The sequence below is a fragment of the Equus asinus genome, chromosome 29 (assembly GCF_041296235.1).
Source record: "Equus asinus isolate D_3611 breed Donkey chromosome 29, EquAss-T2T_v2, whole genome shotgun sequence".
Taxonomy (NCBI): Eukaryota; Metazoa; Chordata; class Mammalia; order Perissodactyla; family Equidae; genus Equus; species Equus asinus.
The window spans coordinates 29,472,941-29,490,338 of NC_091818.1; the positions used below are offsets into that span (position 1 = coordinate 29,472,941).

Sequence of the window (17,398 nt, forward strand, 5' to 3'; positions counted from 1 at the left end):
CTCCTATCTCCTTGCTGGTTGGCCACACAATAAAGCTCTTTCTTCTCTTAAAAGCCAGCGCTGTAGTTTTGGCTTCTATGTGAATCGGGTGGTGAGCCCTTGCTCTGTAACAGTATCATTCCCGTGTTCAGAGCCTTCCAGTATCTCCCACAAGATCTGGGATAAAATCCAAAGTCCTTACCATGGTTTCATATCTAGCTACATCTCTACTTTGTTATTGTATCACTTCCCCATTGGGGGCTCACTGGAACTGAATCACGTAGTCCCCTCAATGGTCATTGTGCCCACCAAGCACGAGTGTCACGACTTTTGCCCTTGCATGAGCCTCATGATCTTTGCCCTTGTTGCCCCTCTGCACTCTTCCCACAGGTCTTCACATTTGTCTCTCCTTCACTTCATCTTAGGGGGAGCTACTCTAATCCTGTACTCTAAAAGCCACATTGTTGAATTCCTTTGAAGAAATGAAGTTGAAATCCCTCTGCTGTCACAGCCAGAACCCAGAGCAGAAGGCAAATTCCTGGTGTATGTGCCCCTCCTCCCTGCTCTTCCACCATGACAGAAAATGCTCATCAATCATCAATTCATGAATCTCCCTCTGAACCCAGACTTGGCCTCAGGATCCTCAGCAAGGCTCTCTTGGAAGCCATAACTGTCAGTACTCTAGACAACATTTATTTGTCATTGTTGCTTGCATTAGTCAGTCTTAGGCAAAATTATGAGAGACTAAGAAAGCACAAATTATTACTTTATTCTGCTACCTAAAACAAAAAACAGAGAATTCAGACCTCAAGATAGGTAAACCTACAGTCCAGAAATCAATCTTTATTACTTTGTCTCTGTATTAGTAGATAAAGAGTGATCTTCATTTTGGGAAACATGAGATCCAAGATTTTTGTGGGGGAAAGATGATCGCTCTTAAAAAGAAAGATTAGGGGCGGGCCCCATGGCATAGTTGTTGAGTTTGGCATGCTCCACTTCGGAGGCCCAGGTTTGCAGGTTCGGGTCCTGGGTGCAGACCTAAACCACTTGTCAGTCATGATGTGGTGGTGACCCACATACAAAAGAAAGGAAGATTGGCACGGATGTAAGCTTAAGGAGATTCTTCCTCAGCAAAAAAAAGAAGAAGAAGAAGAAAGAAAGATTGAACTTCACATTCTTTTTTTTAGATTGGCACCTGAGCTAACATCTGGAGCCAATCTCTTTTTTTTTCCTTCTTCTCCCCAAAGCCCTCCCAGCACATTATTGTATATTCAAGTTGTGAGTGCGTCTGGTTGTGCTATGTAGGATGCTGCTCCAGCATGGCCTGACAAGCCATGCCATGTCTGAGCCCAGGATCTGAACAGGTGAAACCCTGGACCACTGAAACACAGCCTGCAAACTTAATCACTTGGCCATGAGGCCGGCCCCTGAACTTCAACTCTTGAGCACACCTCTTTAGATGTTTTAAATCAAAGTTGTGTATGTGACCTATATTCAAGTCCATTCAAACTCATAAGTAAGCAGTGAATGTCTGCTATATGGAAAATGTATTCCCTGGTAGAAATAGGTTATTAAGAGATGAAAGAAAACTTATAGACCCCCAATGGCAGGTGCATTCAGGGACAACATTTCATAATATAAGGGGCCTGATAGAAACCTCATCCTTTGGATGTGACCAACCCAAAATTCCTAATAGCCTAACAGTCAGTTCTATTCTAAAGTTTATTTTTGAAATTTATTTGGGAAAAAATATGTCAGTAAGCAAATTAGCAACATAAAGGCAAATGTAAATAGCATTTTTAACTTACATAAGAAAATAATTTTCAAGGACTCCGGTAACATTCATTAAGTAGCAACAATAAATGTCAATTAACAACAAGTCTTATCTATCCATTAAAGCTGCTCCAGCAGAATCTACATTTTTGGCAATATAATTAGCAGTTTATTCAAGATAATACATCAACTTGAGAACATCAAATTTTTTGGATTTTTGAAAAATTCGCTGTTCAGATTTTCTCCTAATGCACCTTGACTCTCCTTCCTGTGACTTTGATTGATGAGGTGTTATCTGTCCAGAAGAAATTTTTAAACATATATTGGGTCTTTTAGTTATCAAATCACTAAGAATTTTCTGCAATAGGAAATTGTCACTTAAATAGCCAAGAGGATTCCACAGTGCAAAATGAAGTCCTGTTCTGCCATCTAGAGGACTCATATTAACATCCTAGAAAATATTTTAACTCTTAATGGTCCCCATAAAATAAAGAGATATTCAGTTAGAAAGTAGGGGGGAGGAGGTTGTGAGAGAACCTGTATATTTTCCTCTATGACACTATCAGATTTCACCACACACAGAGAAGAAATTTATTTGAAAAAAGCACTTTTTAGAAAACTGTGGGTTAGATATGTACCAAGTTGGGCTTTTACACCTTGCCAAATTTGCTTGGCCCCATCTGGCCTCCAAGGCCTTGGCCACTTGCAAATGCAGAGCCAAGGCCACAGCTGCATCTCCTAAGAACACTGTCTTGGCCACTGCAGGGCATCAGCATGGCCTTCGTTGTGCCTGCCGTGGGGTAATGGTAGTTATTTTGGGCACCCAGGTTTGACCTCGCTAGACTTAGTCTGTCAATCTTTCAAATACTTCTGATGATGTTCTAACTTGACTCTCCCCAAATAACTCATGCCAGAATTACTCATATTTTGAGAGATAAGCTCTCTCAGCATTTGTCTGTGTTCCTCTCCCGATACCCACATTTAAACTCATCTAGAGTTCTTTGCTAAATGTCAAATGACAAAACAGAAGAAAAGAGGAGGAGAGAAGAAGAAGGATGAGGAGGAGGAGGAGAGGGAGAGGAGGAGAAGGAGAAGAAGAGCAATAACAATAAGAAAGAATATGAAGAACAAAAAGAAGAAAGAAATCCCTCAACTTATTCTGTGACTTGGGTTGACTGACTCTCAGCGTTCCCTAGTGCATAGCAAGAGGGAGGAGGGGGCAGGACAGAGAAAGAGAAAGACAAGAAGGAAGAAGAGAAAGAAGAGAAGCAGAAGGAAGAAGGGAAGAGGAAGAGTAAAGAGAAGGATGGGAAAAGAGAAGGAGAAAGAAGAGGTTGAGAAAGAAGTGAAGAAAAAAAGAAAAGAACTCCTAGAGCCTCTCCTTTGCTGACTACATATTGTACTGTTAATGCTTCAGCTTAAACTCTCTTTCTGTGATTGTTTTCCTTGTAATTTTTCAGTTCTATGTTTTAAGACTTTCAAAACTACCTTATCGAATACACACCCAGTATTAAACAGCATTGTAAACTGCAACGTGGCATTTTACATGTACAGTGAGCTCAGTCCTGCTCTCAACCTTTCCTGTAGAAATAACAAATGACAGTCTCACTTTGTTGAAGGAAGAAGCCATCAGTCAACAGGTGAACAGATATTTCTTCGAAAGCCAGGAAGAGTTGGATTTGTAAGTCAGTGGTTCTCAAACTTTAACACGCCTCAGAATCACCTGGAGATCCTGTTGAAACACGAATTGCTGGGCCCTCACCTCCAGAATGTCTAACTTGGTAGGTCTGGGGTGGAGCCTGAGAATTTGCATTTCTAACAAGTTCCTAGGCAATGCTGATATCACACGTTGTGAATCACTCTTGTAAGCGTTAGTCTCTACAAACAAAGCAAGAAGTGATCTTTTATACAGTTTTGGATGGAATTCAAGGATTGGGAGAGTTTCAGACTCTTCATCAAATCCTCCCAAAGTGGAAGCATGGTCACCATGTTATTGATTGGGGCTTTCTGAAGCATGGAACCATCACTGACTGACTGTCAAAGGCATATGGCTGATGTGAGGCTGTCATTGATTGATTGGGATTGGTTTCAGTCTTTTTTTTAAAGGTATGCTTTTTTTTTGGTGAGGAAGATTGGCCCTGAGCTAACATCTGTTGCCAAGCATTTTCTTTCTTTTTTTTGGTCTCCCCAAAGCCCCAGTACATAGTTGTATATCCTAGTTGCAAGTCCGTCTATTTCTTCTATGTGGGATGCCACCACAGCATGGCTTGATGATCTGTGTGTAGGTCCACACCCAGGATCCGAACCTGCAAACCCCAGGCTGCTGACGCAGAGAATGCCAACTTAACTGCTATGCCACCAGGGTGGCCCCTGGTTTTACCTGTGGGTATTATAGCAAAAGGACAGTCTTCTTTTCTTGAATCTGGAGCATAAAACCCTTTTATTCTCATCTTCATGGGCACATATTCAGATTGCTTCTCTCCCTTCAAAAGCAGGGGTATCCTGTTTCTCCCATTAGACAGTGCATTAAAATTTGTCTCTTAGTGGAAGACATCACCAAAGGAGTCTCACTAGAAATGCAGGGCCTATCTGCAGATGTGGACCCACTGGGGTTGTTGGAAATCATAACTCATTGGCATGAACGTCCACTGCTACTGAGGATTTCACCAGTCAGTAATAATCAGTGCTGAATTGTTTTGATTCTCTTTGTTTTCTTTTTTTTTTTAAGATTTTTTTTTATTTTTCCTTTTTCTTCCAAAGCCCCCTGGTACATAGTTGTGTATTTTTAGTTGTGGGTCCTTCTAGTTGTGGCATGTGAGATGCCACCTCAGCATGGCCTGATGAGTGGTGTCATGTCTACACCCAGGATTCGAACCAGTGAAACCCTGGGCTGCCAAAGCAGAGCGTGTGAACCTAACTACTCGGCCACCGGGCCGGACCCCTCTTTGTTTTTCCTTATTAGCTCAGATCTGAGCAATCTCTATGCCACAGGGTCCAGGAAATGGATGGGAGATCAAAGCCTTTTGCTGTTGGATTTCTCCTGTTCGTATTAATGTGTGTACCCATCACTGGGGAGTTCTGTGGGTTTTGGGGGGAAGGATCAGCTGCAACCCTAACCCACCCTGAGAAACCTTTGGAGATGGAAGGTGGTCTTAAATACCTCGAATGCGAGTTGTAGCCATGACCATATGAAGGTGGTCATTTCCAGGGAGGAAGGAATATGAGTGGACCAGGAGAACACTGACAGGTGCTGGGTACACATGTTCACTTTGTTTTTTAAATTGTATGATTGTTTTATGCACTTTATGCAAGTTATGAATCACAAAAATGGAAATTATAACAGTGAAGAGGAAGCAACAAAGAGAATGGTTTCAAGAGGAGCTGCTGGTTTTGCTCTTTGTTTTGTTTTTAAGCAGGGGAATTCAGAGTCCCTATTTTGCTCAGTCAGGCATATAGCTAAGAATTCCCCCGGAATGTGAAATCCTTCTCCAAGCTTCTTCTGAGCACAGGGTCTCTGTTCTGAATCGAATTCTCTCTGCTAGCCAAGGGAGTTCCATTATGCCCACGCATCCTCTACTCTGTTTTGGGCAAAGTCTATCTGCAGGGAATTCTTTCTCTTTCATTCTGTTAATAGGAGGAAATGGAGCCAGAGCTCAAGTTCCTAGAAACTTCTCCGTGGTTGTAGCTTTAGAAGCACATGTGTCTGTTTTGAATCCTGGCTCTGCTGCTTCCTTGTGACTTTGGGCAGGTCACTCTACCTTTCTGAAACTCTTCCCTCACTGAAAAACAGGAATACACACATTTACTTTCATGAGGCAGTTGCAGAAGAACAAGTTAGCATAATAGAGTGGTTAGCATTGGGCCGCACGTGTGTGGAATGGTCAGAATGATGGATGTTATTATTAGCTTAGGACAATTAGTTTACTGATCCTTTCAAACACATTCTTGAATACTGTGGCTTGCATCTCATCTATCAAGCAATTCCCCAGAACTGTCTATATGTGGCTTCCCATCTCCTGTTGGCCCAGCAACTGGATCCAGTGCCAGAAATGATCCCATTCCTTCGATAGGCAGAATTCAATCAGCTGTAATTTAAATAGAATATGAAAATAATTCAGAATAGAATCAAGCAACAGAGATTAGATGATTCCTGCCAAGTAGGAAGCATCCTAACTTTGAGTAAGCACAATGTCATCTACCAAAATAAGGTGATTAACTTGAAAGAAGTGATAAAATAACCCACCCCATTTGGAAGGCATGGATTCTCTATTGTTATAGAACTCAGCTTGTATTTGTTTCCGTTGCAGAAGAATCCTCTTGGATGACAACAGCACCAAGTCTGGAAATCCCCCTAAAAATCTCAGGTCAAAAATCTCAGTTGACTAAGATGGGAAGTCAACTTTGTTTAGGATTATACAATTGTATTCTCAGTGGGAAGGGACTTTTTAAACAAAGAAGGGTCTTTTAAACCAAGAATCAACATATGAAGGATGAAGTAAACCAAACCCATAGTATAATGCTTTTGTGTCAGGATTAAGAATAACCTACACCTGTTCTGGATGTAGACTATGTCATAGATTTGTCATATTAAAGAAGCGAATATACTAATTTATGATTCCCACTTAAAATGCATAAATGTATAACTTATTTTAAATTTGTTGGTTTTGAATTAAAAGAAAATTTGCTAAGTGTGAATATTTAAGAAAATGAGGATCTATTACATTAAATAAATGTTAGATTTTCTAAAATTGTCTAAATACCTGGGAAGGTTTAGTCAGAAAGTATTTAAAATATTCACATATATTTTTAAATACACTTCAAAATTGTTTAAGACAATTTAATTAACTATGTTTAATTATGGACTAATAAGCTCCTTAAAAACAACTGTTAAAGTGGACTAAATTATTTACCTCTTAATAAATTTACCTCTTTTTTTTTTTTAAAGATTGGCACCTGGGCTAACAACTGTTGCCAATCTTTTTTTTTTTTTTTCTGCTTTATCTCCCCAACCTCCCCTGTACACAGTTGTATATCTTAGTTGCAGGTCCTTCTAGTTGTGAGATGTGGGACGCCGCCTCAACGTGGCCTGACGAGCAGTGCCATGTTCGTGCCCAGGATCCGAACCTTGGGCCACCGCAGCGGAGCACACGAACTTAACCACTCGGCCACGGAGCCGGCCCCTAAATTTACCTCTTAATAAATAATTAGTCCACTTTAGCAGCTATTTATAAGTGGAACTTAAAAATGTAAGGCAAAATTAGGTTTTAAGATTTATAAAATTCAATGAATACCGAAATCGCTTTTTCTGGGTGTAAGAGCCATGGAAACCACAAAGTGACTGCTTCTCCGAAGTAAAATCTCTGCTAGCCCTTCTCTAGGTCACTTATCTGTAATCATCTGGGAAACGAATGTGGTCCTCCATGAGTTTCCTCCGCTGCTCTGACAAGTTACCACAAAGTTAGTGACTCAAAACAACAAAAATGCCTTCCAGAACCATAGTCTAGAATAAAGGTGCCAGCAGGGCTCCATGCTCTGGAGGGCTCAGGGGACAATCTGATTCCTTGCCTTTCACAGCTTCCAGAGGCCTCCAGCATTCCTGGACTCCCGGCCCCTTCCTCATCTCCCTCCTCTTGCTTTTGTCCTCACCTCTCCTGCTCCTGATGCTGATCCTCCTGTGCCTCCCTCTTATAAGGACCCTTGGGATTACACTTAGCCTGACCTGGATCATCCAGCACAATCTCCCGGTCTCAAGATCCTTTTGAATCAGCTTTGTAGCCTGCTGGTGCCTTAATGAGTGACTTAAATAAATCTTTGACGAGTATGCACTATATAATTATATGAGTTGTTCTTAACTTTCTAAAATTATACTTTGACATCAGGTTTCTCTGTTAAGGAAAAACAAACAAAAAATTCCGCTCCTATGAAGCATATTCCAAGCAAGGTTGGGTTAGTGATCAGAAAACTACATGGATATTAAGAGCAGTACACATCAATTATATATGGAGGATCTCTGGGTTTCTGCTAAGTAAATTTAACTATGTGATTAGCCAAAACTCACTCACTGATGCCCCTGTATTCGGCCATCTATAAATTAAAAAGTGCATTAAAAACAGACAGAATCTTCTAAAAAGACATTGTTAAGAGAATGAAAAGGCAAGCCAGACTGGGAGATAACTGCAAATAACATATCTGATACATAGCTTATATGCAGAATAAACAACTCTTGAAACTCAATCATAAGAAAACCCAATTAAAAATGAGCAAAAGATTTGACGAAACACTTTGCCAAGATATAAGGATGGCAAACAGGCACCCAAAAAGACGCTTATCATCATGTCATTAGGGAAATGCAAATTAAACCCACAATGAGACACCTATTACAATATCTAAAATCAAAGAGTGACTAGCCCAATTGTTGGCAAGATTGTGGAGCAACACCATTGTACATCAATAGTAGGAATGTGAAATGGTACAACCACTGTGAACGTCTGCCAGTTTCTTAAAAACTTCAATCTACACTTACCATACGTCCCAGCTATTCCAATCCTTGGTTTTCTTGGTTTACCCAAGAGAAATGAAAACAAATATTTCCACAAACACTTACATGTGAATGTTCTAGCAGCTTCATTTGTAATAACTAAAAACTGACAACAACCCAAATGTCCACTAACAGAATGGATAAACACACAGTGACACAACTACACAGTGGAATACTATTCAGCAATAAAAAGGTCTGAACGATTGATACACACAATGAAATGTCATAAAATAATTGTGCCAAGTAACTGTATAAAATCCTATGAAAGCAAAATATAGCAACAGAAAGCAACTCAGTGGTTATCTGGAGTTGGGGAGTGGAACAGAAGGCAAGAATTACAAAGGACACTAGGAAAACTGGAGTGACGGCCATGTTCATTTCTTGATTGTGCTCATGGCTCCATGAGTATATACACATCAAAGCTGTTCAAATTGTACACTTTAAACATGTACAGTTTATATGTTAATTATACTTACATAAAGCTGTTAGAAAATACGCAGGATGAAAGCTTATTGGGTTTGGATGTTTATTAGAAGAAACTGGAATGTTCAGCTATGAAGTTCTGCAGTGTAGCAGAACTTTTAAATTGAGGGACCTGAAATTTCTAACCTTCTATATGAAATTTCTAACTTTGTACATGTGTAATTTTTCAACATAGATATCTTCCCTCACATTCTCAGAGAGGCTTTGAGAAAAGAGGGGGAATTTAAAAATCACTACTTTCGAGGAATCTAATTAATGACTATAATGGAAATTTGTTGTCCTACACAATCTTAGATTCAATCTCAACTTTTTTTATAAGAACACAACTTAAGTACACACAATGTATGGAGGATCCCAATTATCTCACAACGGAGTACACATTCCAAAGTTTTTTTCCAACACCACCAAGCCAATTCTCCAATTCTCAGTAGACACTGGCTGAGTATCCTACAATTTAACTCTATTCTGACACTATCTACTTGGAGACAGCATCAGATCCCACAGGCTCAGTAACAAAACTGCCCTCCCCCTACTTTAGACGTCAATGGAAGGTCCAGATCATCATCTGTGCTTCTGACTGGCTACAGATGGAAGCTTCCCACAATACCCTCCTTGGGTTCCATTAATTCGCTAGAGTGGCTCACAGAACTCAGAGAAACACTGACTTACATTTACCAGTTTATTATAAAGGATACAGAAGAGGAGCCAGATGAAGAGGTACATAGGGCAAAGTCTGGAGGGTTCACATGGAACAAGGGTGCACCACCCTACAGGCACATGGATGTGTTCACCAACCTGGAAACATTGATCTTGTTGGTCAAGAGTTTTCATAGAGCTTAATCAGCAGCACCCCACGCCCACCCCACCCCTTCCCCTTCCAAGGTGCGTGGGGCTGAAAGTAGCAACCCCTCTAATCACTTGGTCTTCCTGGTGACCAGACTCATTCTAAGGGTAGTCACTTAGTCCCACTCTAAGTCACTTCGTTAGCATAAACTCCATAGAGGCTTCTTACGAATGACAAAAGACACTTCTATCATTCAGGAAATTCCAAGGGCGTAAGGAGCTTTGTACCACGACCAGGGGACAAAGATCAAATATATTTCCATTATACCACACACACACTTGGATTCCCCTTCTCTGATAAATGTACCTTCTGCTAGGCCACAGTTATTTGGACCAGAGAGAGTATGGACCAGAGAGAGTAACTGACCCAATGCAGGGAAGTGAACAATTTCCCTGGGGAATACCAACCTGTAACTAAGAACCTATTGATAATCTGACTCTCCCTTGTACAAAGATAAAACTACAGGAGCTAGTAGATTTGGTCATTATTATCTGCCATGTGGACTAGGAAACAGAAAAATCCAGCCTAGTGAAAGATTGAGAAGAGATGGGTAGGAGAAAGATAACTTCCTGGTTTCTCCTCAGTGTTCCTGGGTCTCTGGTCCCAGGCTATTCCAGAAATCCAGTTGTACCCTTGACCTTGGGGTTCCATGAGCACCCGCCAACTAACCACATCCTCATGATAAAATTCCTCTCTCTCGGTTAGGTGGATTTCTATCACTTGCAACAAAGAGACTGTTAAAACAGATTTTTATCTTTAAAAGAAAACACTGGGCTCACGTCATATTGGAAAAGTAATTATTTATTATGACAAAAATAAAACTTGTTGACTGAAAACAAATGAACATTACACTGTATTGCACCATGATTGCAAATGAGCCAAAATCTGTCTAAAAGATGAACATTCCAGAGCAAACAGCATCCTTTTACTTGGGTAAGTAGGCATGCAAGCAACTCATTATAACATAATTGTAGAAATAAAAAAACATGATTACCAGCAATCTAACCTTAACATATAAAGGAAGCATTTTATGACAGCAACGAAGCTATTAAAAATTTTTAAACATGTTTTTAAACCACCCCACCATTAGGAGAACATGCTTTGAACCATTTTCAAGAAGTGATGGTGTGAACGCACATCAATTTATTTGCTGTTTTAATTTTATTAATGCTTATATATTGGCCCAATAGCACACATTTCAGCTGCTTGGGTGGGGTTAAAAAGCACAGTTTGTGGTGTGAAAAACATTTTTTTCTCTGTACAACACCAGGGGGCTCACAGAGAGATCCAATTCATAATTTTCACCTTATTAACTCCATCTTCGATTTGACCAAGCTGATTAGCTAAGATACTGGTACAGCTTTGCAGAAAGCCTGAAGCTTGATGGAGAACAGTCTGTGTTTAAACCTTAAGAAATGAACATAAATATAAATACAGACACTTTAAAGTAGTTTTACATTCTGAGGCAAGAAGTGTTTTATACAGGGCCTGCTGTTTCCTCTTTAATGCTCTAAAGCACCAATTTCTGTTAAGATGGCAATGTGTGATTATAATATCATATTTCGATTAGAATAAATGAAAGAGCAAGGCTGTCACTGCTTTCAGGTTTTTGTTTTTTTTAAACCATGCTCTGTGCAATAGATGACTAGGATAAAATTTATAACTATTATATAATTGGAAAAAATCATAACCGTCATTTCACGCTTTTAATGAAATAACAGCTAATTCTTTTTTTAAATCAAAACTAAAAGTTTTCATAACTACACTGAACGGTTTACTCCAAGAGAACAAAATAGTCCCTGAATTTCCTGAGGGAAATGTAAGAAGACTAACATGATTATAGTCTCTTATGAATAGAGCTAAAATATGCAAATAAATTAGACATGGCCAAGATCAACTGATAGTCATTTGACATCTTACCAACACTGATGGACATATATTCACAGTATAACATAATCAGTCAAATTTTAGGGTTTTCCTTTCCCTTATTTGATTTTAATTAAACTAATTAAATACTGACTGAGCCCTTGCCCACGTGTTTCAATGAAGACAATATGTGGATTGCTACACCACGTTAGCCCTGCTGGTGTTAAGTAAGAATAAAACAAATCAGAATCCCCAACGAATGCTCTCCCTTAGCTGTGAATTGTGCATATTTCAACTGCAGTTTGGGTGAAGGGCGTACTTATGGGATGGGGCAACATCCCACAGACTTCAGCAAAGCACCTTATGGATTGAAAAATGAGGTAATTTTAAAAAATTTTACAAGTTTGTGAAAGAGAACATTTCCATTCTTCTAGAACTGTTTTCTACTCCAAAAAATATGCACGGCACATTTTACTACTTCTCCATTTCTAGGAGAAAATGTAGATTATAGGTTTAAAAAAATATAAAAGATGCCTCTATGTGACTACACATCTAATTCTAAAAACCTGATCAGTCTTCAGTCCTTTGGCCACATTAAAAATAATACAGGCCATCTGGTTGTACAGTAAAAGATTGTACTTTCTAGGAATTTTAAGTGCCTTAAATGGTAGAAATTCACTGTTTTCATTCAAATTTTCTCTTAATATCTTTTTGAAGATTTTTCTATCCCACGTTTATTATCAAGTGTTTTGACTTCTGTTTCTAGTTATGCCTCTATACCTCCAAATTAACATTTCCCAAATATTTTACCAAACCATATACATTTATAGATGGGTTAGGTTTGTTGAACACATTGTTTTCTACTTTAAATTTAAAACGGAGGAGTTGAAAATATTTTCTTTTACTGGCCTTCTCTATTTAGCCTTGGCCACCTGGAACTCTTAAAAAATACTTCTGGGGAACCTGACTTTTGGATTTCAGTCCTCGCAGGAATGTTAAATGAATAAGGATGAGACAGTACCAAAAAAATTAACCTTGAATATGAACTACTCTCAGCTTTATAGAGACATTTGTAAAATATTGACTCCTGGCTGTACTATCGCTTCAACACTGGAAAGTCAAACACAACTGGAGTTCAGGGTGCCATCTGAAGCCAATAAACTCTGAACAAACTAACCACTTCTAGCTAGTAAAAGCCAGGAAAATGAGCAACGTATTCTCTAGAAGAGAGTATTTCCAACACACGCTGGTGTTATATAAGTAGCTCAATATATTTTCTTAGCAATACGGCTTATTTTCTCTTTTGCAGTGCCATTAGCTATTAGTTCAATTTAAGCTGAGTAGCAGTCACTAGCTGATATTTTGTTTCATTTGATTGTATTCATGTAAATGAAATGATAATCAGGTGAGAATCAAAGAGATAAAAATGAATTTAATATTACGTGTTTGCTAGTATTTTTTTGGTTTTTCAATTTTAACATAGTGTATAAGGACTCAGAATTTTAAAACCAAAAGACAGGTTAGAATTCTAGTTTGCTTAAGTTCCTCATTTGGGAAAAAACAGGAAGGCCATGGACAGTAATTATCTAAAGTCAACTAGACAAATAGCCAAATTAAGATTCAAATGCACTTCTTCAGACAGTCACCACAATATCCTACCAGACACAAGTTACCAGCTGTATGTCGAAGTGACTGTACCCTGGCAAAACAGAAAAGATCCTTCAGAACTGAACTGGATGTGAAATGTTGGCTCTAAAGCCATAAATGAAAAATTAGATTCACAATGTTGATCTTAAAAGAGAAAGGTCAATGGAATTTGTCCATCTATAGGCAGAATAACAGTGCATTTTTTTCTAACGATATGGTTTTAGATAGTTAAGAATTAAATGAGTGCTAGTCAGAAACAATTCTGTTTATAATTCGTCCTAAGATACTACACCAAAAAGATTTCTTTTAAAAAATAAAGCTTTCACTGTTTTCTTTAAAATTTTCTTTGCTTTGTGATTCCCCATAACTCTTCAGAGAATGCTGCTTAGAGCACTGCCTATATCACTCATTGTTTCCACAGGAAAATAATTATTTTCTCTTTATGCTATAGATAATGAAAACTAATTTATTATTAATCAAAATGGCTATCACTATAGGGGCGGCACCCATTTAAAAATTATTTTTAACAATGAAACTCTAATTTATTATTTTACTTCTAATGAATATAGAATAAAGTTATACCTTTAAGCATACTAACACAGAACCTAAAAGCAAAAATTATATATTTAATCATCAGTTTTTCAATAGATTATGTACATGCTATGTCAGATTTTGAGGAATTAGATTACACTAACAGTACAAAAGATGCAGTATGTTCCCATACAAAAGAGGCCGTTAATTCTAAAAGAGTTCTCGAATGGGCTTCAAGAACAATGGGTTTAAATATGAAGAATGTAACATGTTCAAAATTAAGAAAAATGTCATATTTGAACTTACAAGAGTAGAGATTACATTTCAGTTATAATAACATATTGAAAAGATTTGTTAAAATTTCGTTTCCTCATCCTCAAATTAAAACAAAATGTAGAATAATTTCCTGAAAGCAATGTGAGTGAGTCCCTTGCTTTTCACTACTTACTAGAAACTTTGCTAGGCAACTGAAGGGCTGACGGAGAGGGTGAAACTGGAATTATGTCCTTGTTAAATTAATTGGCCGCTAATCTGATTTCTAAAGAACAGGTATAGTACAAAATTGAGAACTCATTCAAAACATGAATAAAGGCACTAATCACAAATTTACATTTTTCTATCAGACAGTATCTTATTACAATGAATGTCAGAATTGATGCTTTAGTATTAGATACCTGCTTGGGTCAAAACATTCTCTTGGAGTAAAGGATAATCAGTTTTTACACTACTGTAACAGGAAATATCTAATGAGAACCTATAAAATACTTTTAAAAATTCTTACATGAATTTCCTAATTGAACCTTTCTCAATTGTTGGCACAAAATCTAGCTGAATGCCAATTTCATCTTCAACACACAGCTTACATAAATCATTTCTAACCGAAAACTAACAAAATGTGTTTAAAAAAGGATTTAGAAAATAAAATAAATTGTTTTAAAAATTAAATAGAAAACTTGAGTCCATACTAGTTGTTTGACAAAATACAATCAACTATTAAAAACACTTTTAATATAATGCTGATGTGGTAATATAAAAAATAACCATATAATTTGATAGAAGAAAATTGAGCCAGCCCATCTTACTAGATACAAGATACAAATTTCATAATAAGAACGAATACAGGAGTATCCAATACACTTTTTCTCAGGACAGAGTTAAGCAAATTACCCTCAGTATTTATAGCTAAACTATAAAACCAAGATAGAAATTCCAGCAAAGTGTGCTTTAGGTAAATGATATTTTCCTAATTCCTCCCACCTCCCCGACCCCACGACCACCACATACACACCACAAAGCATCCATATTGGTTTATGTCTGCTTTTCTCTCATGTCCTTGATTATGGGTTAAATAAAAACAAAATTTATCCTCTACCTGGTACAGAATCACTAAGAAAAAGGTTCAAAACAAGGTTAATAAACAACTAGTTCCCCAAATCCAGAAAGCTTTCCTCTGGCTATTTCTCAGTTCTAGGATGTCTACCACTAAAGAGAAATCAGAAAAGTGTTACCACGCTCAACTAAATTAATGAGACTAAATATAATAAATCAACTATACCTGAAAACAGAGCAAAATTTAAACCAACTTACAATAAAAAAATATTAAAATTAAAATTCCATTTTTGAACAGATGTTTTGATGTTCTTATGAACACTGAATCCTATTTTTGACCCAAATGAAAACAAATACTACAAAAAATGAAGTATTATTCTCTAAGTAAGCATTTTATCCCTTTCATTATAGCAAAATCACACATTTGAAACAAAGAGGATCAAAATTACAATACTTGTCCTCCCTCTTAAGGTGTTCACTGTTAATTTTCATATTAGACAATGCCTTGAAAACTTTTTAGTGCTACCTAATAAATAAACTCTTGATAGATTATGACTTTTTCTTCCTACTTTTTAAGTTGTTAGTGTATTAACTTTGAGTCTTACAGTAATATTCTAAATGGTAGGATCAAATTCAGTAGTTTCCTATAATCCAGCGAAAGATTTTAGAACAAGAGGCATAACCACAAAGATGGCAATTGTTTCAAGCCTATTACACTACAACCTCAGACAGATTCAAGGAAAGCCACGTGGTTTTTTAAGTAACATACTGCTGGTGGTAGAAATACTATTATAGACACAATTTCCAATTTTAAGAAATAAAATGAACTGTTTACACTTCTGCATTAGCTATTGCCCAAAACTTTAGATGCAATGTCCTTGCAAATGGAATACTTGAATACTTTGCTGATAAAGATGTCTGAAACTGATAGTAAAATATATTCCAAGTGTCTTGTTTTAGTATTAGTGCGGGTATGCTTCAGTAACTTCGAAAGTTATTATATGCATTGAATAATGTGACATTCTTAAAATACCAGATTTATCCAAAATATTTACTATCAAAGTGGGGCTTTCAAATCAATATTTCACCTTGATTAGTTTTTAACCAAAACTAATCCCAAGTTGTAGGCAGAAAAGTGAATTTAATTCTTTTAGATAAATAGCCTACTTGATTTCTGTGCTAATAGTAACTTAAAATTACTCCATGACTTGCAACAATGGGGGAAGTTAACTCACTTACAGGCAGTTCTCATGATGTTAGTCTTCCTTACATATATCTTCTAGGCAGATTTCTTTATAATAAGTTCTGTCCAAAAGATATGTGGTTTCTACGGGAAGCAAATCTTTAGTGCTGGTTAAGTTTGCAAGCAGTACCTGATGATCACTACTACATTGTCAAACCAGTTAATTATCCGGTGGGAGAAGGAGATGATCAAGAAGTGAAAGAAATTGGTCATTAAAGTTGTTACAATACTTCAGCAAACATTAAACATATGACAAACATTTCTTCCAAGGCAGTCACTGAATAATTAAAGAAGCAGTCAGAAGAATTCTGGTGCTGAAAACAATTATACATAATGTTCATCCAACTGAAGATTAGTGCATTAAAAAAAGTTAAGAAAAAATCTTTTATGTTCCAGTTCAGCTGCACTTGATTCAAGTGTTGCTTATAGAGGTTTGTGTTGTTATAAATTAAACATGCTGCTGCCTTAGCAGCCAAAGGTATTAGGAAAAACTGTTCATGTCACAGAATAAATAGAGGAGTCTCTTTCGAGTAAAAGAGTTATCTCACACCAATCCGGGAGGTCATCCACTCTAGACCTTGGCATAACCTGCAACAAAAGACAGAAGTATTTTCAAAAGGAAAAACTTTACACTCAAAAATTGAAAGCATACTTACTCTTTTTAAGTCTTATCCAAAGGTTGATAACTACAATAATTCTTTATACACTTAAGTGACAATAAGCAGGTGATGCTACAGTAAGTGGAATTTTTAAGAGGGAGATTCACTTAAAATGATCTTAATCAGTTGAGTAATGTGGGAAATTGCGTCAGTCTCATCTTGAAGATACAGCTTTGGTGGTTTTGCCATCAAGACTGCAAATACTTCCCACCTTTGAAGATTAACTAGAACTGAAACCACTAGAGAAAGACAACAGGAACTTCACCTTACCCTGCTCAATTCTAAAGCACGAATGCTCATGGCCCAGTCTTAAAAGTACAGGTCAAAAAAGTCTACATACAGTTATTATGTTATACAAGCTATTTCCAGTATGAGAAAAACTAGAAGGTCAGGTTGACTTGAGGATAAACAAGTTCCTGGAAATAAACTGGGTAATCCATGTATAAACCTCTGGGTTCTCCTTGGCCTACTACATCCAAACTCAAGTTCTCAGCAAAGGAAGACAC

General features: G+C 37.4%; 1 protein-coding gene across 2 annotated transcripts in view; it reads right to left on the bottom strand.

Moving 5' to 3' along the window:
• Nucleotides 1–10,400: 10,400 nt before the first annotated feature.
• The window catches only part of ARL5B (ARF like GTPase 5B), a 29,561-nt gene continuing 22,563 nt past the window's right edge, over nt 10,401–17,398 (bottom strand). The window contains exon 6 of one of the 2 annotated variants that reach the window (XM_014846021.3): nt 10,401–16,821. In XM_014846021.3, the coding sequence (XP_014701507.1) occupies nt 16,773–16,821 (49 nt within the window). In that variant the 3' untranslated portion in view covers nt 10,401–16,772. The remainder of the gene's footprint in view (nt 16,822–17,398) is intronic. The other variant, XM_070500889.1, reaches the window with a different exon arrangement.